The 27,499-nt window shown below is 47.3% G+C and overlaps 2 protein-coding genes across 2 annotated transcripts in view; one reads left to right on the forward strand and one right to left on the reverse strand.

Annotated features, from left to right (window-relative positions):
- snd1 (staphylococcal nuclease and tudor domain containing 1) overlaps window positions 1-27,499 on the reverse strand; it is a 135,744-nt gene that overhangs the window by 65,687 nt on the left and 42,558 nt on the right. The gene's annotated exons all lie outside the window — the stretch shown is intronic.
- On the forward strand, window positions 7,096-10,377 carry lrrc4.1 (leucine rich repeat containing 4.1; the record flags this gene model as incomplete). The annotated part of the gene is made up of 1 exon (XM_079294671.1): window positions 7,096-10,377. The coding sequence occupies one exon, from the start codon at window positions 7,096-7,098 to the stop codon at window positions 9,943-9,945; it is 2,850 nt and encodes a 949-aa protein (XP_079150797.1). The 3' UTR covers window positions 9,946-10,377.

Raw genomic sequence — 27,499 nt, forward strand, 5'->3', positions numbered from 1 at the left:
ACACACACACACACACACACACACACACACACACACACACACACACACACACACACACACACACACACACACACACACACACACACACACACACACACACACACACACACACACACACACACACACACACCGCTTCCCAAGTGAAATGTTGATGTCACAACAAAGACCCGTCACAACTTCCGCAAGTTTACTCGACTACAGTGCGCTTCTCCTTATTATGCTCACATTGGGGAGAAGACAGTTCCTTTGAACACAGATGAGGCAGACGGGCAACTGTCGGTTATGAAATTAGAAAAAATTTGAAAAACCAGTTCTCAAAACGGTGTGGCGTCCACTAAAGATATCTGGGCACGCGGCAAAATCCACAGCGAGATGGACGAAATGACTCACAAAACATGCGAGTGGAAGACATAGATTGTTGGCGTGCACACACAGAACCTCTATCTGCTTGGACAGGTGGATTTGAAAAGATGAAAAGCCGTTTCATTCTTCTCTCCCAACAACAGCGTTTTGTAGAGTTGTCATTAAATAAAGCCTACACTCGTTAAGCATTTTGTTTTTGACCAAGCAGAAGAAGGAGAGGGGGGGGGGGGGGTTGGGGGTGGCACTGGATGAAGACGGCATCTTTGCGCCAAATGAGCTAAAAGTCGAGAAGATTTAGCTGCTCTCTCTGCGGTGAATTACTATGTTTTTACCTTCACATTGCTCCGAGGAAAGAGACATCCATTTCCTACGGCCTGGCAGTTGGCAAGGCAACATTGTGATGAACGCACATACAGGGATGCTCCATGAATCCCAATGAGGCCAGCTGACCAATGACGAGGCCAGGGCCAGACGTGGGGAGCATTAGCATATGCCGAGTTAAGTATAAATCACGATATCGCACGCTCGGCACGATGATATACAGTATACTGTAATCGTAATGAAAAATCCCATCCTTTAAAAATAAATGTGGGCGTAATTGGCGAAAGCGAGGTTTAAAATGAGAGTTTATCAGGCCAAATCCAAAATGTCCAAATAGTCATGAAGTATCTCCTCCTATCGAGCTTTCTTGGCTCATGCTGATTGGGTTAACAGTGCTAACCGAGTTGTATCTTTCTTCTGCTTCCAGCTAACAAGGCAATAGGGCTAATCCCCGCTCTGGCAGCCAGTATGAACACAGCTCGACATAATAAAGCCCATTAGTCTGGAGACAATGGCTGCTAGCGGAGCTCAAATACTAAAAAAAACACAGGATGAAATAAACACTCATCTTTTTACCGTGTGCCTGCAGTTGTGTTGACCCGATACCGCCCTTTATTTGAGAGCGCGCCCACTGTCGCACATACAATAAACACATGCTGTGTGAGCAAACGCTGTTAACTTGAGACTGCCTGCAAATGTTGGTGCAGAGGCACACTGTAAGAAGTAGAAATGAAGAGAAAAGGGGAGTGCGGGAAATCAAACAAAGGGGAGGACAGAGTTCGACAAAAAGGAGCGAAAGAGGGACACAACACGGCCAGAAAGAGTGGGAAAGAATAAAAATGAGGGGGAGGGGAAAAAGAAACAGGGAAAGAACAAAGGCAGTGTAACAAAAATACAAAGGAGGAGAGGGAAAGAAAAAACAGAGAAATGGGGCAAGGGACAAGTTGACAATAGGGAGAGTTTAAGAAAAGACTAAAAAAGAAAAACCGACAACTAGACATCGATTGAAATGAATGTCCAATGTAGGGCAATGCTGGAAATGTTATCAATATATATGTATGCTGTACTGAGCCGCAGACGAACAAGGTCAGTGAAAGCAGACGAGCAGGACTGAGCAGGTAACGGGATGAAAGGAAACAACCTGGGCATACGGAAGCCACGAATAAACCCCAGCGGCTCTTATAATCTCTTGATACGCTGGCATATGATTGGTGTGTGTATGTGTGCCAGCGTATGTGTGTGTGTGTGATAAACAGAAAAAATCCCGACCGAGCAGTGTAAGCCTTTACTGGGACACTGATCGTGTGTGTGTGTGTGTGATACATAATCTCTTGCAGAATTAATTCCTGGAAATTGAAATGAAAATGGGAAAGGAAGTGTCTAGAAGCGGGTCGATTATCTCAAGGTCAGCGTTGTAGAGTTTTGGGGTGTGTGTGTTGGCGTGTCTACACATGTTTAAGTACGGTGGCCTGGAAGAATCGTTTGACGTTAACATTGCGTCAGGGTGGGCATTCGGCCACCGGGACATTACTGGACACTTAGAGGACACGCTCGCACGTATGCAAAAAAAAAAGAAAAAAAAGAATGTGTAATAGCTCTCAAAGCACAAGACAAGCCCAAAAATAGTGTGCCTCCTGTCTCCTTGAGAACAAAATCTCTCTCTCTGTGTGTGTGTGTCTCCCAAACGCACACAAACAGTAAAACCAGATGTGGATCGCCGAAGGGCCTACACTGTAAATCCTTGATCCCGGCATTGGCAGAGGCAATGACATTATCATTAGATCCATCATTCAACTGCACACTCCTAAACTCTGATCATCACTGCTGTTATGCTACATACTGCAGGGCCATTCATCCCAATGGAACTACCGACACACACATGCACACGCAAGCAGACCCAGGCTGCTGACCTACATGTCACTGGCCGCAGCCCAGATTCTCCAGCACTCACCCCAGGGGGATGGGCTCTGTAACGTTTGCACATACCCCTCGAACACGCACCGAAGTAAGTCTTGCGGTACCCCATGCACCAGGCCAGAAGGGCACTGGGTGTAGTTCGGGGGGGGGGGGGCTCCGTAGACCCTCGGTGAAAGACAGGGGGTCGCACAGCAGGAGCATGTGGCTGGCATGAAAGCGTGAAGGTCCCACATGTCTGACAGCTCATCAGGCCACGAGCGGTCAGCGAGTCCTGGAAGTGAGGCCCGACAACACTCTTCATGTTGAGCCAGTGTGTGCTTGTACTGGCAGAATTTAAACCTCGAAAGACACTCAAAGCTGATCCGTTTAGCCCGCGTTCAACATTTCTTTGCGTTGACTTGAATCAGATTCAGCTCGGAACTTAAAAAAAAAAAAAAGAAGAAAAAAAAAAAAAAAGGCCAGTAGTTTGGCGAAGGCTTTTCTGGTTTCCACCTCTTTGCCAGTTTCAGTAATGCCATGCTGGACCTTGGGAAACCCTTCCTCTGATCACAGAGTTTGGCTGACCATGAAGCAACGTCGGCCATTCCAGGCCAGGATCAAACTATAAAGCGAGCGGTTGACCACTTCTGGTCAGCGGAGCATCACAGAGCTTGGCGGGCCATGACCCGGTGCTCCATCAGCAGTGAGAAAGCCGAGTGTCCACTGAGAAGAGGGGGGAAAAAAATAGAGAGAGAGAATAGGAAAGATGGGAAAGAGAGAGAAATGGTTGGGGCGAGAGCCAAGAGGAGAGAGCTGTCCCGGCAGCGTTGGTCAGGTTACCGGTCAACGGATGATTTTTGGTGAGATGGTTGTCTGGGATGTACTGTGCTTGGGCAGTTAAAAACACAACCTGCACTCATTCTGGGTCACTTGCTCATCAAATGGTGGCACACCACACCTATACACAGTGCAGGTACCATCTGACACACACACACACACACACACACACACACACACACTAAAGCTAGCAGCGCCAGTACGCGCACCGCTCTGCGTCGTGTCATCAATAACCGCACAGGGAACAACAAGCCCTCATTTGCAGTTGGCTCAACCGACAACAGATCAATGAAATGTTGATATTTGAGCGGCGCATTTGTCGCACACCCTGCGTTGGTGTTGTAAGCTGCTCATGCACGCCCGCTTGAATCTGCGCCTGCATTAGCTCACGTTTCGGAGAGAACGCAGCGGTGCAGCACACCTCTGATGGCCGCAGTGCTAGGGAATCCCTGCGGTAAGGGAAGGAAATAGCCTTTCCGTCTTGACAAAGGAAAATCCCCCCCTCCCTCCCCCCCATACTCCTGTGGCTGCTACATCACCGTTGTCTCACACGTGCTTCATTGAAGCCCATTTGTATTCAACTGCAGTGAAGTCAAGGAGAAAGTGTGTGTGTGTGTGTACGTATAATATAGGAGTTGGCTCTATACTCCTGTGCCGGTGGGAATAACTTACTGCGCTACAGGCAGTGTGACCTTTTTGAGCTGGCGTGCTCTCTCTCTCTTTCACACTCTTACTCTATAGCTCAGACACACGTGCAACTAGCAGCACTGTCACAGCTAGCTTTACCAAGCATCAATTACCCACACTGCTTCCTGGTTTCATAGACATGAGGCTGGTACAAATCATTGGTGATAGAGGGGGTGATGGGACAGTAGGGTGCGTAGGTTTTCCCCTCCTCTCCTGCGGCATGGAAGGTAAAGCACGTCTTGTTTTCTCCCGTTCGCCTTCCTGAACATGACCTTTATGGCTGCGTGCTTCCTGAAGCGACAGTTTGTGCTGAAATTGAGGGTTACGGCTGGCCTGTTTGGAGCGCTGTAACTACCTGCAAAGGCATGCGTGGAGAAAGGATCACGCTGCACTTCCTTTCTGTCATGGCTTGAGTGTCTCTCTCTCTCTAATATACGGTGTTAATCAATATAATATATAATCGGCTTAAATCTCACTTAATGCCCTGACAACTTGTAGGAGATTGTATGTAAAGAGAAGAAGCAAAGTGATGGACGAAGAGTGAGCAGTGAGAAGGACAGACAGCGAGGAGGGTGGAGTGGGTGGATGGGGGGAGTTAATGCACAAAACACACTGCATCAAACCAAAGCACTACTTCCAAGCAGGATGCGTCAGCAGTCCATTCATGTTGCTTTATTTTACACTGAAGAAGAAAAAAGAGGAAGAGAGCAAAGGGAGGTAAAGAGAGAGCGAACAGAGACAGGAGGCGTCATGAGAGAGACAGGGAGGGAGAGGGAGAGAAACCGTGTCCCATCTGCCTGCTGTTACCACCACAGCAATACTGGAAATATTTGCCAGACTTTGTTGGAATGGCTGAATTAGTGCCGGGGAGGAGTGGGTTAAATATATGGTTGCTGTGGGGACGCCACTGTCGGTCTCTGCCTTTCGCTCGGACAACCCGTCTATTCCTCTGAGCCACACAAAGCCCTCAGAAAGCCACAGAACAAGAGACTGTGAGCATTAACAAAAAAAAAAAAAAAAAAAAACTGGTTTTTGAAGAGGTAGATCTCTAAAAAGGTCTGAGTGCTTTGAGCTCATCCAACTACCTCAGGACACTGCAGAGAGAGCAGGAGGGAGGCAGGGAGAGAGAGAGAGAGAGAGCGAGAGAGAGAGTAAGAGAGAGCGAGAGCGAGAGCGATATCCAAGCCGGCGCAAGCTCTCTCTTTTGCTGCTACAACGGATCCTTTCCACATCGACGCCACCGTTAACGTCACGCCTGTAAGCCGCGCGCTCACCCGGCGCTCGCCTTACCCCCGGTCCTGCTCCTCTCGCCCCAGCCGGACGCTGCATCAGAGAGGGGGTGCTGATCACCACGAGGAGAGGAGGGAGAGAAAAAAAAAAAAAGAACTGGAGAAAACAAGAAGGAAAAAGAAACAAGCCGGAGAGAGAGGAAGGAGAAACTGCGCACCAACCCCTCCTCCCTCTAACCCAACCTCGATCAACCCAGCTACAACACCCCCACTCCTCCCGGCACCCCCTTCCACCCCCCCACCCCCCCTGCAGAAATTGACGGATTATTGGGAAGTGCAAGGGAGGCAGGCTGCAGCTGCTGCTGTGGGTGCTCACTACTGCTGCTGTGTGCTTCGCGGGGATGGTGTGTGTGTGCGCGAGTTTGCTGCTTTCCGCCACTGCTGCCGAGGCTAGAGCGTGTGGCTAGTTAAGAGGAGGGGAGAAGAAGCTAATGAAGCCCGTGTGAGTCGCGGCATTCTTTTCAACCCCCGCCGAGCACTCCTGGAGGAGGGAGAAAAAAAAAAAGAGAAAGAAAAATCAAGTGGACACGACGCCACATTGAAAGGGGGAGCAGAGAGAAAGAGAGAGCGAGAGAGAGAGAGAGAACGGCTGTCAGACTGACCAACCGACCAACTGATTGACCACTAAAAAGTGAACAGAGGAATACAGAGAGGAGGGGGGTCTGCTTTATTTTCTCTCTTCCCCTTGGCTTGTCAACCTCACCTCCAAACCATCGCAAAACAAAAAAGGCACAGAACATTTGAGAGGACTGTGGAATTTTCATTCAACCTTCTTCAATCCTACCCCCCCCCCCCACATCCCTCTTTTCTTGGTCCTTTTCCGTCTTGGCTTTTTTGGTGCACAGAAACAAAATTGCGCGTGTGTTTTGCGTTGTCGCCTGTGCTATGGAGACCTCAGTACGGTGTCTAGCAGGGGGATCAACTGTCGGATTCCAAGGACAAGCGAGAGAAGAGGAGCCGACAGCGAGAAGCGAGCAAGGGAGCACTGCTGCTTTCAGAGCCTGACTGGATTCCTATCTGCAGTTTTTTTTCTTTCTTTTTTTCTTAACAAACAAAGGGAGGGGAAAAAAAAAATAACTCACAAAAGGGCCTTTTCGAACCTTTCTCTTTGGACGTGTGGATTTACAAAAGGGCTCGTCGTGGTTAAGCTCTTTGGCATTGGTACCCTTTTTGACAGAGCGAACATAAAAAAGGCTTTATTTGCTGCTCTTGGGATATACATACACCTGGTGTGAATACCACTGCTCTTTCTGATTGCAAACAGGAGGGAAACTATATATCACAGTTCAAGGACCTGTAATAATAACTTGAGGTAGGTGTCTAGTGTTTCAACCCCTCTTTGCATAAATTTGTAACCCTCCCTTCTGTCTTGTAATACGGCTTTTTGGTTGGTTAATTTATCCTCATGTCTTACTCATACACACGTTTCAGAAAAACCAGCCCTCTCTGCAGTCCCTCCTCCTTCTACCCATGAGCACAGTTAAAAACATTGCTTCATCGAGGATAGGTCAAGCCCCAAAATCCACATCCCTCCCCTTGTCCTCTTCAGTTCCCTTGACTTCTTTGCTCTGGTCACCGTAAACACTACAGCCAGACAACCAGCTACTTTCTCTGATATCCCAAAGCCCCCCCAAACACCACCCAAAACACCCCCATCCCCCCCTCCCCCCCAGATGATGCTGAATTATGAACGTGCCACATCATGAGTCTCCTGGGGCGGGTAGCTGTGCATCGTGCCAGGAAAGCCGCCCTGCTCTGTGTAGTCTTCCTGATGGCGCAAGCGTGGAGCAGTGCCTCCCCGGCCTTGGCGGGGGCGGCGGTGTCTCCGGGACCCCAGGGCTGTCCGCCGCAATGTTCCTGTAGTAATCAGCAGGGGAAGGTGGTGTGCACTCGACGTGGCCTCACCCGCGTGCCCCCCGGCATTCCTGCCAACACGCGACACCTCAATCTTATGGAAAACGCCATCGAGGCGGTGCAGGCTGACTCCTTCCGCCACCTGCACCACCTTGAGGTGCTCCAGCTGGGGCGAAATGCCATACGGCAGATTGAGGTGGGCGCGTTTAATGGACTCACCAGCCTCAACACACTGGAGCTGTTTGACAACCGGTTGACGGTGGTGCCTAGTGGGGCCTTTGAGTACCTGTCCAAACTAAGAGAACTGTGGCTGAGGAACAACCCCATTGAAAGTATCCCCTCCTATGCCTTCAACCGGGTGCCCTCCCTCATGCGACTGGACCTGGGAGAGTTACGGAAACTGGAGTACATCTCTGAAGGAGCTTTTGAGGGCCTACAAAACCTCAAGTACCTCAATCTGGGCATGTGCAACATAAGGGGTGAAATGCCAAACCTAAGTCCCCTCAAGGGCCTGGAGGAGCTGGAGATCTCTGAAAATCACTTCCCAGAGATAAAGCCAGGCTCTTTCAAAGGCCTGCGCTCACTGAAAAAGCTGTGGGTGATGAACTCTCAAATCACAGTGATAGAGCGCAACGGTTTCGATGACCTATCTTCATTGGTGGAGCTTAATCTGGCCCATAACAATCTGAGCGCTGTGCCACATGATCTGTTCTCCCTGCTCAGGTACCTGGTGGAGCTCCATCTCCACCATAACCCTTGGAACTGTGGCTGTGAGGCTGTATGGTTAGCCCACTGGCTAAGGGAATACATCCCTACTAACTCAACTTGCTGTGGACGTTGTCACTCACCTGTCAGCATGAGAGGGCGACAGCTGGTTGAGGTGGCCCGAGGAGAGGGTGCTGCAACCCAATGTTCTGCACCATTCATTGCCGATGCACCAAGGGACCTGAACATTTCAGCAGGGAGGGTGGCTGAGATTCGTTGCCGCACGGCCTCAATGTCTTCAGTGCGCTGGCTCCTGCCCAATGGGACTATCCTGACACATGCCTCCAGTCACCCGAGAATATCAATCCTGAATGACGGTGCCCTTAATTTCTCAAATGTCTTGGCTGTAGACACGGGCACTTATACCTGCATGGTGTCCAACGCAGCGGGGAACTCCAACGCCTCGGCCTACCTCAATGTGAGTGCAGCCGAGCTCAACACGTCCAACTTGAGTTACTTCACTACAGTAACAGTGGAGGTCTTGGGGCCAACCACTGAGATGCCCAAACCAAGAACCACCTCGACTGCAGCAGCAGCGGCTGGGGGGGCTGGAGGAGGAGGGGTAGGCCTAGGGACAACGACTACAACGGCCTCCCCTTCCGTCTTTCAGCCGGTCTTCATCTCCACACCGACTGTGCTGCTGCAAAGCACCAACAGCCCCCCAGGTGCAGCCAAGACATCTGTGGCGCCAGGACTCCAAGGTGCCACTGGCAAACCAGGGAGGTCCGGCCCTAGCCTGGATGAAGTGATGAAGACCACTAAGATCATAATTGGTTGCTTTGTAGCAGTCACACTGATGGCTGCGGTCATGCTCATCGCCTTCTACAAGTTGAGAAAGCGCCACCAGCAGAGGAGCACAGTGGCGGCTGCTCGCACTGTGGAGATTATCCAGGTGGACGAGGAAGACCTTCCTCCACCGGCGTCTGCGGCTCAAGAGACGGTGCTCACGTTGCCTGAAATCCGGGACCACAACAGCATACACAAACTGGACTTTATCAGCCACAAGACTGACTATAGCTTTCACAAACCCAAGGTCGAATACAGACCCCAGCCTGACTTCACCCTTCATAAGCCGAAGGCCGAGTATACCACATACAAGCCAAATATGGACTACAGCGGCCATAAATACATCCCAGATTACAACACTCACAAATCGACACCAGATTTTAGCCTTCATAGACCAAAGGCTGACTATAGCCCATTTAGGCCGGACTACAGCACTCACAAACTTAAAGCAGAGTACAGCCAATTCAAACCAGATTTTGGCACTCACCCAAAAACAAAACCAGACTACAGCCCGTTCAAACCAGACTATGGCACTCATCCTAGGCAGAAAACGGACCTCAGCCCATTTAAACGAGATTACAGCACCCAACCAAAACCTAAACATGACTACAGCCCATTAAAAGCGGACTACAACACACAGCATAAACCTACGGCTGAATACAGTCCATTCAAGCCAGACTTTGGGACTCATCCAAGATCTAAACCTGAGAACAGCCCATTTAAGCGTGACTACAGCACTCAACCCAAACCCAAAACAGACGACAATGCCCAGAGATCGAAAATGGACAGACCCAGGGACCCTTACTCCTCTCACGTGACTGGAACAGATTACAGCGCCTTCAATCCCGACTTCAGTCCCCACAAAGCGGATTACAGCGTCTTCAAGTCTGACTTCAGTCCACACACTCAGAGACCTAAACTTGATTACAGCCCCCATGAAGCGGACTACAGCCCCCATAAAATGGACTACAGCACTACGAAGCCTAAATATAACACCTATAAACCGACCGGCCACGGGGCTAAATGGACAGACAACAATGTTGGGAACTCTTTGCCTCGAACCTTGCCCAGCACCATCACAGCAATGGCTGAGCCCTTTGTCATAAAATCTCACACCAAGGAGAAGGTGCAGGAGACTCAGATTTAAAAAAGACCCCCCCCCCCCAAAAGGCTCCCACTCCTTCCCCTAGGTTCCTACCTCCCACTCACCCCTTGTCCCTTCGCCATTTCTTCATAAACTCATGCAATAGAATGCACAACGAAAAAAAGGACAGGAACTACTTTTTTGTACAGAGTGCAAACCTAAAAAGACTGATGATTTCTTGTTGTACATGCTTATAAATAAATATATATATGGACAAATTGAAACTACCATGGGCTGGTGATAGAGAAACATATATTAAAAAGAAATTGAAACTATTTTCTAACTTGTAACTTCTATTTAAAACAATGAGTTGTTTAAGATGCTGTCTTGACTTTGACAAATGAGGGTAGTGTTGTTTTAAAAAGGGGGCAGTCTGTGTGATTTTTACACCATGCTACAGAGAATGCAGTGATGAGAAGAAAAAAAAAATATTTATACCGAGAAGACTTTCTTTCACAAAAAACCCGAAAAAAAGGTCAGTGTCGATCTTTACAGGTTTATCTTGTAAAAGCACCAAGAATTTGTACTGTGCCAAATGTTATAAATGCAATAAAAAGGATTTTTGGAAGAAAAAAAAAGAAGAAAAAAAAGAAGTTATTCTTGAGAGATGTTTTTTTTCCTTCTTCATTTCTTCTCCTGGTGTATACTGTAGCGATCAGCCAAATGCTTTAGACACTGCAGCAAGACGCTGCAGCTATACTTTAACCCTGCGAGTGCCGAATGACTCACAATGCAGAAGTGGATGGTGTTTGTTTTATTGATCTCTCGCAGCACCCATTATCATATTCTTTATGTGCAACAGAAGAGCGCGTTCCGTTTCTATGCCACACCAATGAGTGTCACGGTGCTTCATCAAGGTGTGGCTGAAGAAAAAGTGTCATTTTTCTGAAGTTCTATGGTGTTAAAAGATGAAGCAATGGTGTGTCCACAGACAAGTACTAGAACATCTAATGTGAGCTGAAATTCTCATCACATAATGCTGTTCAACGATGCAAACCGATTGTGTTACCCGTCTCTATCCGACACTACAAAGTAGTAGTATTAATCATGTAACTAATGAGTGAAAACGGCGATAAATGAAGGTGAAGTACTGTTCGGGTGTTAAGACTGTCTTGCGCTTTGCCAAAAAATATAGATCCGCATTTCACTTTCCATTGCCAGCTGTTGTGCCTTCATCAATCAGACCGGGGGCCTTTTTATGGTGACAAATGCATTTGGGTCTTGCTGTTAACTGCATTTTTCTTCTTCAAGAATATCACCCCTCTCAATCATAATACAGCAAGACGACGCTCTGCCTAACAGAGAAGGATGGCGTGCAACACACAGGGTGGTTAGTACGCACGTATTAGACGGGTGAGCCGGTTGGTTTTCGGCGAGACAAAGCTGTGTTTGTCGCGACTGTAACCGTTTACTGGGGTCATGGTTAAAAAACAAGATTGCGTGATAGAAAAACATAAAATAAAAAGGTGATGTGAACGACCATGGGAGCACATATCAGTTAAAAACACAACAACATGTTGTGAGTGGGCAACATGTGGGTGAGGGATGACAAAGAATACTTTTGCAAGCTGTGTGGACCATAATCATCACATCCAACACAGATACTACCTTCTCAGTAAGCCTTATGGAGCTGTACAGTTTTAAAGTAAATCAACATGAATTTAAAAAAACGCAAGAAGTAGCCTCTAGAGATGCGTGACGTTATGAGATCTAAAGTCTTTAGTTGGGGAGAGGACCTGAGAGGGGGCCACAAGAACAATATCAGGGTTTTAACATTGGCGATGGAGAAACTGAAGGAGGACAATGTTGATGAATATGAGAGAGCTCGACACGGCACATCACAAAAATAGCGCAGCCATTAAACTGAGAGCTTGTGATGTACTGAACCTGTAGTAGAAGGCTGTCAGAAGAGGAGAATGATGCGTGTGTGTTTGTGAGGGCAGCAGTCCAGCAGAAAAGAGGGAGCGTGTGAGATAGATAGAGTAAGAGATGGAGGCTGAAGAGGACAACATTTAGTTGTTGGCTTGTTGTGGCACTTGTTGTAAATGTGTAATTTAAATGTCATCTAACATTGTGCTGCATGACGAGGCCGGGATGGATACGATGATCCTAATGAGGAGAGATGACGTTTTGGAGTAAGAATAAATAAAAATGGGTGCCAAAAGTGTGCAGTGCAGCAGAAAAATATATTGCGTGGAGAAGAAAATGGGATCATATCAAAAAGGAGAGCACAGAATGTTCTTCTTGAAAACATATTAAGAGGCCGTGTGGGATCTCAGGGCCCAAGGAGATCTGGCACAGACAGACTGAAGAAAAGTTTAAATGTCTATTCCTGAACCAGCAACACAACAGTTTCAGGTGCAGGTATAGGTGTGTGGTCACAGCTGAAATCAGTGTTTTGTCAATATCCCAAAGAGAGGATTTTATTTTCCTCTACCAACCGTCATCAAACTGGGGTGAAAATAAGCTGCTGCAGTGAACACTCTACCCAGCTCACCTCTACCCGCAATGTCTGTTGATGACTCAGCCTGCATTTTAGATATTGACCAACTTAATGCAGGTGCAAGAATGAGCCAGATAGATCAGACGTGTGTGTCCATGTAAACGTGTCTATTGCACCAGCTGTGTGTTGTGTGTTTGGCGATATCTAACAGGGAGCAAGGCAACAATAAGAGCTGCACAGTGACATCAAACGTGGAAAAGGGAATGGAGAGAGAGAGCAGGATGATATATCTAAACTTAACATTAAACCACACGCAAACACACCCGTTTCATACAGGGACACTTTCATACTGACCGTTTGTCCCTGTGCCGACTCATCCTCTCCCACTCCTGTGACTTCTAATCGTTTGTAATATCAAAGCAGCAGCTTTTCCCAATGGTCTCTAATGTGAAACATGCGAGAGGGAAGTTTAAACACCAACAATGGATCAGTGTGTTGCATCTCGATGGACAGTGTAAATGGGTGAGATGGATTGTGAGCAGTTGTGTGAACAGATGCAAGCACTGTATCAAGCATTAAGCCGTGTGTGTGCGCCTCAGTATGCTATAGCAGGACGGGGGCTTATGCCACACCATATTGTTTAATGCCGTGCTATGTGGTCACATATTAAGCTGCACTGTGCTATAAAAAGGCTCCGTCATACTAATCTGCCAACACGGCTACAGGGTCATCAATCAGCCAATCAGCCACTGAAGGGCTCGTCTCCATGGGAAACACTCGCTCCGTCCCTTCCTCCTCCGAGTCATTCTCTCTCTCTTTCTTCCTTTCCGTCTGTGTGCTTCATTAGCAATCATGAAGCCATTTGAAAGCGGAAGCAAGGCAAGACGCACCTATTTACCCACAGCTCACAGAGCCAGGGGGAGATTAGAGTCAGAGGAGGAAGAAGACAAAGTGGTTTGGAAATGGAGATGGAGGAAAGAACATTTAAATAGGAAGGGAGGGCATGACAGATTGCTCGAGAGAAGTTATGAGGGGAGCGAGCGAAAGTGGGAAATTTAGCCAAAAAACAAAGCGGGGTGAGAGAAAGGGAGCGGGTCTAAGAAGCAGAGCGCAGACAGCCCCGGGAAAACACGAGATATACACAGAGAAATACTGCGAGGCTGGATGAGGTGATTGATTGTACATCGCAGCACTACTGGGAGACTAAAAGGAATAGACATGAGAAGGAGACGTGAGAGGTGAAGGGAAAGGGTACCGAGGGAGAATCAGGACACAGGGATAGGATATAGGGAAGGAAAAACAGACGGCAAGGTAATGTAACGGACATAATAGTATGATTTGATTCAAATCAAAATGAGAGGAAAAAGAGGTGGTGGAGCGACGATAAGAGGGGAAAGCAAAGCAGCGAGCGAGCGAGCAAAGGCACTCTGGGAAAGGAGCACGCAGAGCAAATGTGATGCAAGAGTGCCAGCTACAGATGGAACGGGGGATATGTAGCGCGGCCATCGCGGCCAAGGGCCCGGACTGCACCACACGAGGGGGGGTGCGGTGGTGGTGGATAGCGTGTGATGTTACCACAGCACAGTGCAGCACATAAGAAGTGCTGATAGCGTTAATGGACTTCACCGCTGGGGGGTACTCGAGGAAGGGAGAGAGAGAGCGGTGGAGGGGATGGGGAGGATCAAGAGGTCAGAGGTAAATTAAGCTGCGGGGGGGGGGGGGGGGGGGGGCGCCAGAGTGCAACCGTGTGCCCGCGAACGGGTTTTTTTCAGGGAGATGAAGAATTGAACAGGTCAAAGCCCTTAAACCAGCAGCATTCAACAGCAGGAAGGAGCTCATTCTCAACTGAAAAGGGTTTGCAGGGAATTTTTAAAAACCCAATTATTTTAATGCAATCTCTTAATTAGATTTTTTTTGCCCCCTCATTGTGTAATTATTACGCACTGAAACGCAGAGGCCGGCTCTAAGAACGCGTTTTTCCATTAAAATGACCAAAACCAATAAGCATGATAATCTCAACTGCATCAGTCATTTATCAACTAAAGCGTGCACGTCAGTGGAGCAACAAGAATCCACATATTTGGGACTTAATATACTTATATATTGTTCCAGGCAAAAAAACAACTGAAATTGTATTTGATCAAGACTAAATGATAATTCTTGGGCTTTACAGCTGACATTCACCTACACACTCAGGATCACTACACACTCTTTGAACAGAGTATGTGATTGATTAGCACAAGAACACAAAGGTCCTTTATACAGGAAGGATGACATGTGCTTCTTAGCCGTCTTTCTGCTTGATACATGCATTATTATTAGGATTCTCATTCCATTCATAGCAAAAAGTACTTGTATGTTGACCGTCATGTGGCAAAAATAGCCCATGTCAGTTGCTTTCATGGCTTTGTATTTTAAAAGCTTGCATTGATTGCTTATTGATATTTAAACACACTGTAGCGAGCGGTCGATGAGAGGAGCTGCGTGGCTAGTTCATGCTAGGAGCGTGTGCTGTTGTGTGAGCACTAGCCAGTGTGCTAGTGGAGCAGACAGGAGGCTATTCTCAGCAGGCTTGGGAGCGCGCTGCTGCTGTTGTGAGTCAACATGCGAGTCAGGGCGCGAGAGTTGTTCGGTCCTAATGTCAAATTTTAAAAAAGGGACCGGACGCAGAGGCAAAAAAGGTAGAGACGGCACATCATCTATGCAGGCGTCACGGTGCTCACTGTGTCCGGTTTAGAGGAGTACCAACTCGCCCTACTTTGAATGTTTGCCTTAATCACGTCGTCTTTGCTAATGAAACCAAACATCTTTTCCAGACTGAAAACAGAGACTGCAAAGGAGGTTACGGTGTGAAAGCTGCTGGTGCACTGGAGGCAAGTTGATGTTTTGCTGGCGCCGTGTGAAAACTGATGTAAACAGCCATATTCAGTGGCCAGCTGGTGGTAGGATTTGCTGTAACTAAGGTCAGCAGAAGAATTTCTTCCATCACCGGTGTACTGTTGGCACTGAGCCCAGCGCTGTGGAGGCTGCGCTGTTGAATACTGTAGGTGTGCGTGCCAACAGATTGTATTGGTTACACACCGTGGTCAAATTGACACTGATTCTGTTGCTTTAACTGAGCCTGAATGAGAGGGGGGGGGTTCTGCCGCGTAGAGGACTCTAGTGCATTACTCCCTGTGTGAGAGTTTATTGCCCTTTTGGCGGGTGAAAAACATCCCTGTGTTTTATTGGCGGACAGCGACCACGAAGCCTTTCATTTATGATCCCATCCAGTAGTAGTAGTAGGGTGTGTGTGTGTGTGTGTGTGTGTGTGTGTGCGTAGTGAATCATGTCTACTGAGAGCAGCAAACGGAGTTTGTTGAGGTTTGTTTGTGTGAACACATACAGAAACAAACACACACACACGCACGTACACTCAGAGTAACAAAACAAAAATGGAGCCATTGACCATTAATTTCACTGCTTTTGTTGAGATTTACAGCGCGGAGCGAAATCATGATCACAGGCATCACCAAGGATACTGGGCTCAGGATCAGCCCTCGCGTAAACACAGTCCGTTAACTCGCACTGTGTTCACATGTTGCTCCTCGTGAACTAAGCGCAAGTTCGTCGATTCTGCTCATCTCTTGTAAAACCTCTGAGGCAGGTTTTAACAGAGAGAAACTGTGCACATACATAGAGTGTGTATGTGCTTCTATAGAAAGAGGAGAACGAGGAGAAAAGGCACATGAAGAGGGTGATGATGAGAACATGTGTGCCTTTACGCTGCAGGTACAGTCCGGGGAAAGAAGCGAGGATAAAGGATGCTTTCTTAAAAACGAGGAGGCCGATGTTGGATGAAAAAAATAAGTAGTTTCGGGGTTACGGGGAGCGTTCTGGGACTTCATCTTTTTCTAGGACGGAGAATGTGCATCTGGGTGGAGACATTTTGGTGACAAAATGGCCTCCCGCATTGCTCGAGACATTCGAGTGAGGAGGCAGCGAGGAAAGACAGACAAGTGGAAAAGAATTAACCGAGGTTGATGGCGAAGGGCTCCACATTATCTATGGCACCCTGATTTAAGATGGCAGCGCTAGATTTGGAAGAAGGACGCGTGAAGAGACAAGTGGGCAAAAACAAAAAGAAAGAAAAAGGGGGCGAGGATGGGGAACAAGCAAAGAGGAGAATTGAAAAGGTGATTGCAATAGATAAGAAGCCCCCTCTATCTGACACATTAAGGGGGGGGGGGGGGTGCTCATGAATATACACTGATGCGGACTCCAAGATGACAAGCGGTGTGCTGATGTCAGAGAACGGCACATGAACGCAACGTCGAGATGAAAAGCTCCGACGAGCTGCGGAGAGCATCCACCGGCTGGAACAAGGTTCCCATGCGGCGGCAGAATTATTCAGCCGCTGCAGCAAACTGCCGTGCGCGTGTGCAGGTGGGTCAGCAGCCATCTTTAAAAGATCAAACGAATCCATAGCCGACCCCGGTTAGCAGTGGACTAGTAAAGGCTCACTGCATTGTGGGTGGTGAAGTCGTTTGTACCATTCAGCAAAAAGGGGCATTTTGGAACGTATCAGGCTTTTGTTTGATTACTTCATCTCAGCGGAATAAGATGCGGACACAGCGCCGGTGAATAAACTGGAGCTGGCGGGGTCCAGCCGCTGATCCCAGACACACGTTTTAACGGATCCTAAATGAATGAAAAGTGCTTTGTAGAGCACAGCTCTTACTTTAAAAGAAAAGGATGCCGGGTGGCAGATCTGAGACAGCAGCGGAACAGTCGGGCTGTTTGTAAATATTTAGCTCATTCCTTTTTTCCCCCCTTTAATTCAGACTTCAAACGCGTTTCGGTTAGACTTCAGAATAAAGAGGAGTACGTGTAGGTTTTTTGGTCACGTCTTTGGATGGGACAACACCTGAAGTACAAATGTGTTACTGCCAGTACAGATGTGTTACTGCCAGTACAGATGTGCTACTGTGAGCATTCTATGTGAGAGCTGGTGTGGGAGTCACTGCAGGTGAACCTGTGCCAGGCCAACTATGCCACCTCCGCATAGAAAATGATCAAAGCCTACGCCACGCTGGGGGAAAATAAAAATAAAAAAGCAAAGAGAATTTTAATCCAGAAGCTGCTTTTCATGTCAGACAACTGGACAACACTTTTTAAACTTTGTGATTCTGGAGAGCTGCACTGGGACGAACTTAAGTATAATTCATTGAAGACAGAGAATAGAAATGACAAATACAAAGAACTTTTAAACTGTGCACATGTATACATACGGGGAAGGACTTAAAGGCACCCGAAGAAAAGAAAACAACATTGCATTAAACCAATGAGAGCCAGCATGTCTAAAGCTACAGATCACGTGTAGTGGTTTGGGCATCAGGGATGATTTATTCGACACACTTTATTCTTTTTCTTAAAAAAGCTTAATTGCTCTACGAGCAGTAATGGTTCCAGGGCGGTGTTTGGCCTTTCAGAACATAGAACTTTCTGCCGAGAGGTGAATCGGAGCTGCTGTGCGGCCCGGCTGCTATCAGAGTACCTGCCCGACGGGGGAGCCAATAATTAAGACAGTTCTACTGCTCTTCCTCCCCTCGACACTCCGGTCCTGTTTAATTAGCTGGAGTGAGGGACAAGACGCATCAGAGACGCATCAGAGACGTGTACGTGCGAGCGGCCTCCTGTCTGTCCATCAATTACAGTTTTGTTGTTGCTTCAAACCGTTGCGAGCCATAGCTGGAGACGTACTGCAAGAGTGTAAACACGAGGGATTAGTGCCAACAAGTGAGAGGAAAACTAATACAAGTAAGTGGTATCATGCAACAGTGATACGAGGAGCAGGAACCCTACAGAGCTACTGCTCTAGTGGGAGACTAATACCACGAAGTACGCCGCTCATGGGACGAGTATTGAGAGTAAGCAGGAGAGGGAAGAAAGCACGGAAAAGGGGAGGAGACAAGGAAAGGTGGCTCAAGTTTAATGACTGGAGGAAGAGAGGAGAGGAACAGAGGAGCTCGGGGTAGAGGAGACTTGGCAAGCAGTCGCCCTCCCACTCTGTTGGCAGCGGAGGCACAAACTGCTCACAGCAGTACATGCATCCATTAGTATTGTTCCAGGAGATAATAACTGTGTGATTGTGTGCGTGTGTGTTTGTTTGTGCGATTGGGTGTCAATTCTTAGCCAAGAGTGGAACACGAGTTGCTACGGGGTGTCAGACGAAACAATATGGCGCAGCAACAGAAAACGGTTGTCAGACTGTGGTGCTAAATGTCAGCAAAAAATGGAGACGCCGGAGGACACGGCGCAGACGACGACGTAGCTCCCGAAAAACTACAGCTTCCATGAGTTCAAGCGAAGACAGGACAGGCTGTCAAAATCAGACCTGTAGTTGTTGAATGCGGGGGAAAAAAGAAAAAAAAGTGTTATCCTGGTTAGAATTGCGAGGCGAAGGAAATGAAATGTACTGTAGGAAGTATTGATCACCTCGAGCCCGTCTGAACACACTCACACAGCACGCTTTAAGAAACTGCAGCCTTTTCTTGGAACCTCCCTCTGCATACACCCCTGCACAGCCAGAGAGCGCTTCAGCCAGCAAAGGGGTTTAAAAGAAACTACATTTCTATAGCTGGCCTCGTTTGAAGCTATGCTCGAATATACACACACACACACACACACACACACACACACACACACGCACACACAGCCCTCTGCCTGTCGCCCACTTCTGCCATTAGCTTTATCTGTCGGAATTCAAAGCTGAGAGCCGAATCCCCGTTGGTATTTTTTTGAAAAGGCTTGTTCTTCCCTTTATGGCCCCCCCTCTCCTCTGGGAAACATAGAAAAAGAGGGAGGTGGGAGGAGGGGGGGGGGGGAGATGCTGATCGCTGACACAGCCGCTGAGATAGCCTCTCTCTTGTCGGTAAGGGATATAAAGAGATGGGATGACAGAAAAGGTGGATGGAAGGAGGATGCTGAGACGGGAATAAGGGTGCAGGCGTGAGGACGGAGTGCTGGGGTAAGCTGCCGACGGATTAGCGCTTCAAATTCCACCTTATTCATTCACATCTTTGAGGATACATTCCTGCTCTCTCACACACACACACACACACGGATGAAGGAGCGTCTTGTGAAAGCAGAGGGGGGGGGGGGAGAAAAGAGAAAAAGAAGGACGAGAGGAGATGGGGAGGGTTAGGTAGGTGTCCCTCTACGCAGCAGGGGCCAGACGTTGACAGCTAAAATAAGCGGGCTGAGGACTGAAAACCTGGAGACTGTGCTGGTCTGCATGGACCACATGTAAAGCATGGAAATAGTGGAAATAGTGGAACGCGGAGAATGACTCTTTGACGGCTCTTTTATCATGCCAGCTGACTTCAGAGTGTGTGTGTGTGTGAGTGTGTGCGTCTTTGTTGTATGCTTTTAAACCCTACTGCCAACACTATGTCGATGTGTAGCAACCGCTGTTGTCAAGGGAACCATTAGAAAGACTGAAAGCCTGCTATCTGCTCTGTGCTTGCCTACACACACACACACTCTTTTATGCATGTTAGAGATGACTGAGAAAGTAATTCCTCCGTATATTCCCTCTACATATGTCCCAGGGTGGAAGAAGCTACAAGTAGATACAGTTGACGCCGCTTTATTACATCTAACGCGTCTATGTTTGTATCTGATGTCAGCACGGTGGAGACACACACACGCACAGAGACAGATGAATGCGTTTTTGTCCGACCAAAGCTGTTTGTGTTCACGATCAGCAACGGAATTCGGATCAATCCCAGCATCAATAAAGCTCGGAGGCCGAGAGCCTCACACAGGAGATTCCACTGACATATGGTGAAGGACATGGACCATTTATAGTACTGCGCTCTATGTAGGTCAGACTGCGACGCTAGTTATGGTCGTGCATGTCAAGCACACTCATTTTGAGCACGTTTTTAAAGAAATAAAACGTTTTCAGATGAGGAAAGGATTTATTTGCTTCCAATAAAGTTCAACACACTCTTGATTTTGCCTCTGAAGACGATCGCACAGCATTTTTGTAACGGCGTCCATGTGACACCGGAGGAAAAGGTTAATGAAAGTAAACGGTGCACGCAAAAAAAATAATTAAATCACTGAAAGGGTGCATGTCGGCGGAATGAGAGACACCGGTGACAAAACAAAAAGGAGAATTGGTGTGTGTGTGTGTGTGTGTGTGTGCAAATGCCAACATTCATTTAGTGAGGAACATAAAATGCCAGTCAAGTGAAGAGAACGGTGAGGCGAGACCACAATAATAGTAAATTAAGAGAGAAGCAGTAAAAACGGAGCTGCCTCACGAGGCAGAGCGAGAGATGAAGGAGAACCAGCTGACGGAAGGAGGATGAACAAGACGACGCTGGGAAAATACTAAATATAATGCCATTAATTACCAAAATCTGACTTTTTCATACATTGTTTCCATCTAATATCTAATTATTAAAGAGAAATGCATTTAAAGTAGATCTTTACGGAAATAGCAGGGGCATTTATATAACCTCGTTTGTGGTAAAGAAGCCAAAACAGGACTTAAATGGGTCCAACTGTCAGCTGACTATTGAGTTATTGAGTGTGCCCAACTAGACTGGCCTCATTCAACAACCTCGTCGATATTCCAACTCTCATTTCAACATATTACTTTTTTTGTCTCAACTTTCTTTTTCATAACCATTTTACTCAGTTCGTCATTTCTGGCAAAGCCGTTCGAACAATAAGCGGGGAGCGAGAAGGCGAAGACAATAAAGGAGAAAGAAGACGCTGAATAATGAGACAGGTAATGGGGGGGGGGGAGACCCGAGTACGACCGAGCAAAGGCCAAAAAAAACAAAACGAGAAAAGACAACGCAAGTCTAAAGACAATGGAAGTCTTTTCTCGTTCTCCAGCTGCTTGAAATATGAAACATTCAGTCTTCTGGCCTTCAGTTCAACAATCATTTCAGAACACACACACACACACACACACACACACACTGATGCCCTATACCTTCATTATGCTCTAACAGCAAGTCATGTCCTCCAAATCAAACAGAAAAGCGGCTGAAATGTAGACCACCGTCAGAGGGGGGGAGAAACAGAAACAAAAGAAAGGGAAACCGCAGTAAAAGAAAGAGAATTAAAGATGAGATGAACACAGTGAGTGATATAGCGTGAGACAGTACAGTGCAAGTGTATGAGAGCTTTATACCACCGCCCTGATTGATGTGGAAGAGTGCTGCAGTGTCCTTCATGTAGAGGGAAAGGCTAAGAGGATTCGGCTGGTCCCTGAGCAGTGTGTGCCTGTGTGTCTCTGCACTGTTTCCAGGGTATGCTTATCAGGGTGGACGGTGAAGTCGCAATCCCATCTCTCTCACACACACACACACACACACGTTAAGCACAAGGTCGCCCTCGTAAAGGAGTTGGGGCGATAAAGCGGCGAGCGTGGTTCCTCCCTTCCTCTCATCTCTCCATCTCTATTCAGGCCCATCTATCTCTCCCGTCAGCGCGATGGTGTGAATGAGTGTACGCGGGGCCGCTCCGCTCACCTTCAGGCTTTAATCCGCCATTTTCAAGGAACGAAGCCGCCCGACTGCGACGCCGACACACACACACACACACGGGCCGAGCAGAGCTAGGTTTGAAAACTTTCCCCCGCCACACCAATTAAGACGCTTGCAATGCACGCGGGCTTTCTGTGAGCATGAGAATTAATGGTCATAAGTCAATAATAAAGAAATGCTTTTAATGACATTAGGCTCGACAGAGGAGGGGGGGGAGGGGGGGGTTCAAGTTTGGTTGCTCGGTCGTGACTCACGGCCGCGATGAAAGGGCCTCGATACCAGATAGCTGGATAAATGGATCAAACATCAAAAAGTGCATCAACACGAGCAACGACGGCAACAGCGTTTACAATTTCAAAACGTCGTTATCTGCCAACGATGATTCATTTTGGTGCAACGTAGAATTCATAAAAAAAATTTAAAAAGCCCCATCTGGGTCATATCACTCAGATAAACGTAGCACTACACAACAGCATGGTGATGTCGGTAACACCAGTAGAATTAGCTGTTTGATGGTAAAAAGGGTTCGATATTTGTGTCCAGGCTGCTGCAGTTATGAATGGACGGGGACCGATCCCAGTCATGTGGGGCTGGCTTCTGCACACGTGGTTTAACTACAGTGTGTGTGTGTGTGTGTGTGTGTGTGTGTGTGTGTGTGTGTGTGTGTGTGTGTGTGTGGTGGAGAGAAAGGGACCCGGGGGGCTGTTCCCAGTCTCCACCGTCTGTCTGTCTCGCTGACCAGGAAACCACACCATGCATTATTCATGATGTGTACTCATATTCTCCCTCTCACACACAGTCATACACACACATCCATGCATGCTTACGCATAAAAATAAATAAATAAATAAATAAAAAATAAAAAAATGGGACAATGGAAAAACAAGTCAGAAATAGACGCAAAAGGCGCATAGACGTCGAAACAAAACGGGCCAATGTGAACGACAGAATGTGAGGAAAGTGTGTGAACGAGGGGGGGGGGGCAGGAGGAGACAGTCAAAGCAGCACTTGTATAATCGGCCTCCTGCCAAAATAATTCAAGCGTGATCGGAAATCAATGGGACAGCATGGAGGCTGTAGAGAAATCCGATGCTCTCCTGCAGCCCTGAAAGCCAAAATAAGACGCAGAAAAGAGGCTCAACTGCATGAAGGATGCATTCTGTGCGCCTGTGTGTGTGTGCGCGCGCGTGTGTGTGAAGAATGCTAAATGAATTGATTGGCGTTGCATTGACCACAGAGACGGAAGAAAAGACAACTCGATAACACTTCAATTATCCAATTGCTACGTGGTGCTTATTCATAAGAATGTCCCCAAAACCATCTTTAAAGGGCTTTGGAGCTTCCGTAGTCATTTCCTTTTGTTTTTGAAACAGCTACCTAGCGAATGAATACTTAAATATTCGGGTCCAGCCCTACCTATTTATACGTGTGACAGTGGTACTTGAAGAATCACCACGCAGGGAACAGAAAGCACAATCCTCTGGATATTACAAAAGGTGTTGGAGGTAATAACGTTTAATTAAAACGCTCACCGAGAGCAGTTATTAAAGCGGAGAGCTCCAAGATCTGTCGAGGCAGGCATTAGCACGGTGACTCACAACAACGCCTCCCGCAGGCAACCTGTGCCAATCCCCCCCCCCCCCCCCCCCCCCGTATCTTCTCAAAAACCTTCTTTCTTAAAAGCGCGTCCAGGCAGGGTTCGGGACGTGAGGGAGACACCTGAAAACTGAGATTCTGCACAGAGACAGAGGTAGGTGCCCGTCAGTGTTTGTGCGTGTTAGGACGACGGCAATTATGTTAGAAAGCAAATTACATTTGTTTTTTTCGGGAGCTTTTTCTTGCCCGATTACTGCAATTAACATGTGTTATCATTACCATGCCATTTCTTTTCAACTGCAGCTGACATGTGAGGTGTTTTTTTAAAGTATGATGAAGTACACTACTGTCAAACTTTAAAGAAGTGACTCCACCATGGCTGATCATGCATCGATTGAAAATATAATTTCATACTAAATCGACAAGTTTTCAGGGACTGGAGGACTTGGAGCGATAATAACGACTACGACTTTTGAGTTTCAAATAAAAATAACGCACCATGGGCGCTTCATATGCTGAACGTGCATGTTTGTCTTCACGTGCCAAGAGGTGAGTGACAGAATGGAAGCTGCGCGAGCATCTCGGCGTGTGGATTGGATAAATAGTCGGTGAGTGGGCAGTAGATGAGGGACCACCCAGACTGAATGAGGCCAACAGGACTGATGGTGCACGTAGGTGGATCAGTCCGTCGCACATCACTGTCCACTTAGCCGGCTCTCGTACCTGCTCGAACACTCCATCTCTAATTCAGCCTCTTTCCTTATTCCTGCTTCCTCTCCTGCCTGCGTCTGTATATTTTCCAACCGGAAAGTTAAATATTATGAACACAACTATGCAACTGGTTACTGGAATAGAAAAATATGAAATTATGCAAATACTGGCAGAAGCTGAAATTTAATATCTAAAAAAATATATATATTCATCCCCCTTGAGAGCATCAACTATGTTTTTTTATGCACAGGTCTTTGAAGTATGACGCGCCCTTACTTCAAATCTGACCTTGATGAGAGAGTGCAGTCGCTTTGCTGCTTGCTCTTGCCTCTGCTTACCTCTGCTTGCATTTTCTTGCTTCAATTTGCCAGATATATCACATATATCTTGCCAGATATATCACATATATCACTCTTCAACATTTGAGTGAAGACAAATCCAGAAAGTCGTCGAGCTATTTGGATTGTTAACTAATGCTAACTGGCAGCTAAGTTAAAGCTAAGTAGCAGCAAGATGCCTCCCTTCTCCACGGATGACTACTACAAACTCCTACAGAAGATTGCAGTCCTGGAAACAAAAATCCACCGACTAGAAGTAAACGTGGAGGTAAATGGACTGTGTGGGAATGATACCACTCTACCATGGACTCAAAACACTGGACAAACGCTAGCTAAGACACAGCTAACTAGCACAACCAGGCCTACCAAGAAACAGGAGGAGAGAGCAGATAATGAATCTTCGGATGGTGGTCCTCCCTGGAACTCTCTAAAGAAGGCTAGTTTAGACTCCGCAACGATGAAAAATTATAGGCCAATATCAAACCTCCCATTTTTAAGTAAAATAATTGAAAAAGCGGTTTTCCAACAGCTGACCAACTTCTTGACCGTAAATAACTGCTTTGATGTTTTCCAGTCAGGCTTTCGACAGCACCACAGCACTGAAACTGCTCTTGTTAAGGTTTTCAACGACATCCACTTGAACATAGACAATGGCAGAAGTTCAGTCTAAGTGTTACTGGATCTCAGTGCTGCATTCGACACGGTCGACCATGCCATACTCCTAGAAAGACTAAAAATCTGGGTGGGACTCTCTGGCACAGCACTTAACTGGTTTGAATCCTACTTGAAGGGCCGAGAATATACTTTGACGGCGGCATCACATTTCTGAAATGGCAGCCCTCTCGGCTCGGAATGAGACGTATTAAACATACACTGTTTTAATGAGACGCTGGGAAACCGTTTAAATATTGTCTCGCCGACGTGTTTATTTTATTAACCATCGCTACGCCATTAATTACGTCCCGTCTCTCGCCGACTCATCCCAGACAAAAGCGTCAATGCGGTAAAAGTCTTCCGTCCTCCCTTCCTGGTGAGGCTCAGCGTTTGAAGTTGCCACCCAAAAGCTAAGAAGAGGGAGAGAGAGTCTGAATGGATGTTTTTGTTTGTTTTGTCAATGGGAGGTGGGAGGTGAGAGAAATTAAATGGAAGACATTAAAATAAAAGGGAAGTGTCTGGGGAGTGGCGTTTAACAATGTGTTTTCAGAATGATGTGCCGCTGTTTCCGTTCCATACTGGGAACGGGAGCGCTGTCTGTCAGAGATTAACACAACGCAGCAAGAGCAGGGAGGGGGAGAGAGAGAGAGGAAGGAGAGGAAGAAGGAAGGGAGGGAGGCATAAAAGAAGACACGAGCAGATAAACACAAAAGCGATTTTTTTTGAAAGTGAGAGAAATCCTAAAAAAACGTAGCAGAGACGGCGGTGGCGGGGTAAATAGAGGAGACGGGAAACCAGGGTCTCTCCCTTCACTGGCTGCCACATCACTTATGCGTTCCGGCATCAGGAGAAATTAAGACATGGCTGTGTGGCAGTTTAGAGAGAGAGGGGGGGGGAGAGAGAGAGAAACCCACTTTCAACAGCTCGAAGTGTGACATACATTGAGTCGACATGTCATCAGATCAACAAAGTTCTACACAACTCAAAAACCGCTGTCGAGCGGCGCGAGCGAGAGAAAGATTTGATGAATGCAAAAAAATAAACCCAAATCAAATGTCATTCACGCGAGGCCATCTTTCCGAAAGTCTTCCGCAATCAGTCGCTATTCAGAGCAGAATCTTACGCTAAAATCAGAGAAATCAAATGATCCGTGTTCACTCTGACACACACCTTAATGACCCGTTTCACGAGGAGAGGAGAGGAGAGGAGAGGAGGTGACGAGGAGGGATCGCGCCTTTTTTATTCTGCCGCTGCTCACTCGTCTCTCGATAAGAGCTTCGGCACTTCCTCTCACCTTTTTCACTCCATCCATGACACGCTCTCCTGTTTCAGTGTCGGGCCTTGTGTAGAACATTGCACTCATCGTTTTCTTCTGTTCCAGCTAGATGGGTCCTTTTCAACGAGGGGATTCTCAACAGGGATTTTCAACCGGTAACTTCCAGATAATGATTTCGCCTTCTTTTTTCTTTCTTTTTTTTTGGAAAAGTGACAGGTCTCATGTGTGACAGCTTAACTGTGTTGTTCTCTACTTGAACGTGTCCATTTGAGAGAGAGTGCGTTTGTGTTCGTATTCGCCCGTAACAGCAGGTCAGTGCAGCCAGCCAACCAGCCCCCGCACTCATTAGATGGCTCAGTCCTGCTAGCTGCCTGCTATCTGCGAAAAAAAAACTTGCTGACACCACCTGGCAGGTGACTGGCAAGGGAGAAAATGTGTGAGAAAGTGTGTGTGTGTGTGTGTGTGTGTGTGTGTGTGTGTGTGTGTGTGTGTGTGTGTGTGTGTGTACGGAGGAGGTCATGTGCACAATAACTTAATTTCGCATTCGAAAAAGGCCGAGCAGAGTGTGGCCAGGCATGTGTACAAAGCCTTATAAATCGGATTAATTATGCATCTGCGCTTATATATGTGCATCCGTGAGAATAATAAAAATTCATAGCAACATGTCAGTGCTGGAGAAACCTCTGCACTGCACTGACTCGTGGAGGGTGTCAATCAAAAAACCCCTGTTGCCTGCATTAATGATTATTTTTTGATCCAACCTATACCACTGGCTCGCCGCTCACACACACAAAAACCAGACACACGAACAGCAGTCCACCGTCAACGCCGGGCCAGGGCTACATTTCCATGACAATTAAACAGCGGAGGACAGGGGAGTCAGCCGCCCTACGCAAAAAAAAAAAATAGCCCTTCAAAAACGGCGATAGGAAGAGAGTGGGAGTCAAATCGAGCGAAAGAGAGGGCGTGTGTGGCACCGGATAAGTGG

This window comes from Melanostigma gelatinosum, assembly GCF_949748355.1.
Source record: "Melanostigma gelatinosum genome assembly, chromosome: 22".
Lineage (NCBI taxonomy): Eukaryota > Metazoa > Chordata > Actinopteri > Perciformes > Zoarcidae > Melanostigma > Melanostigma gelatinosum.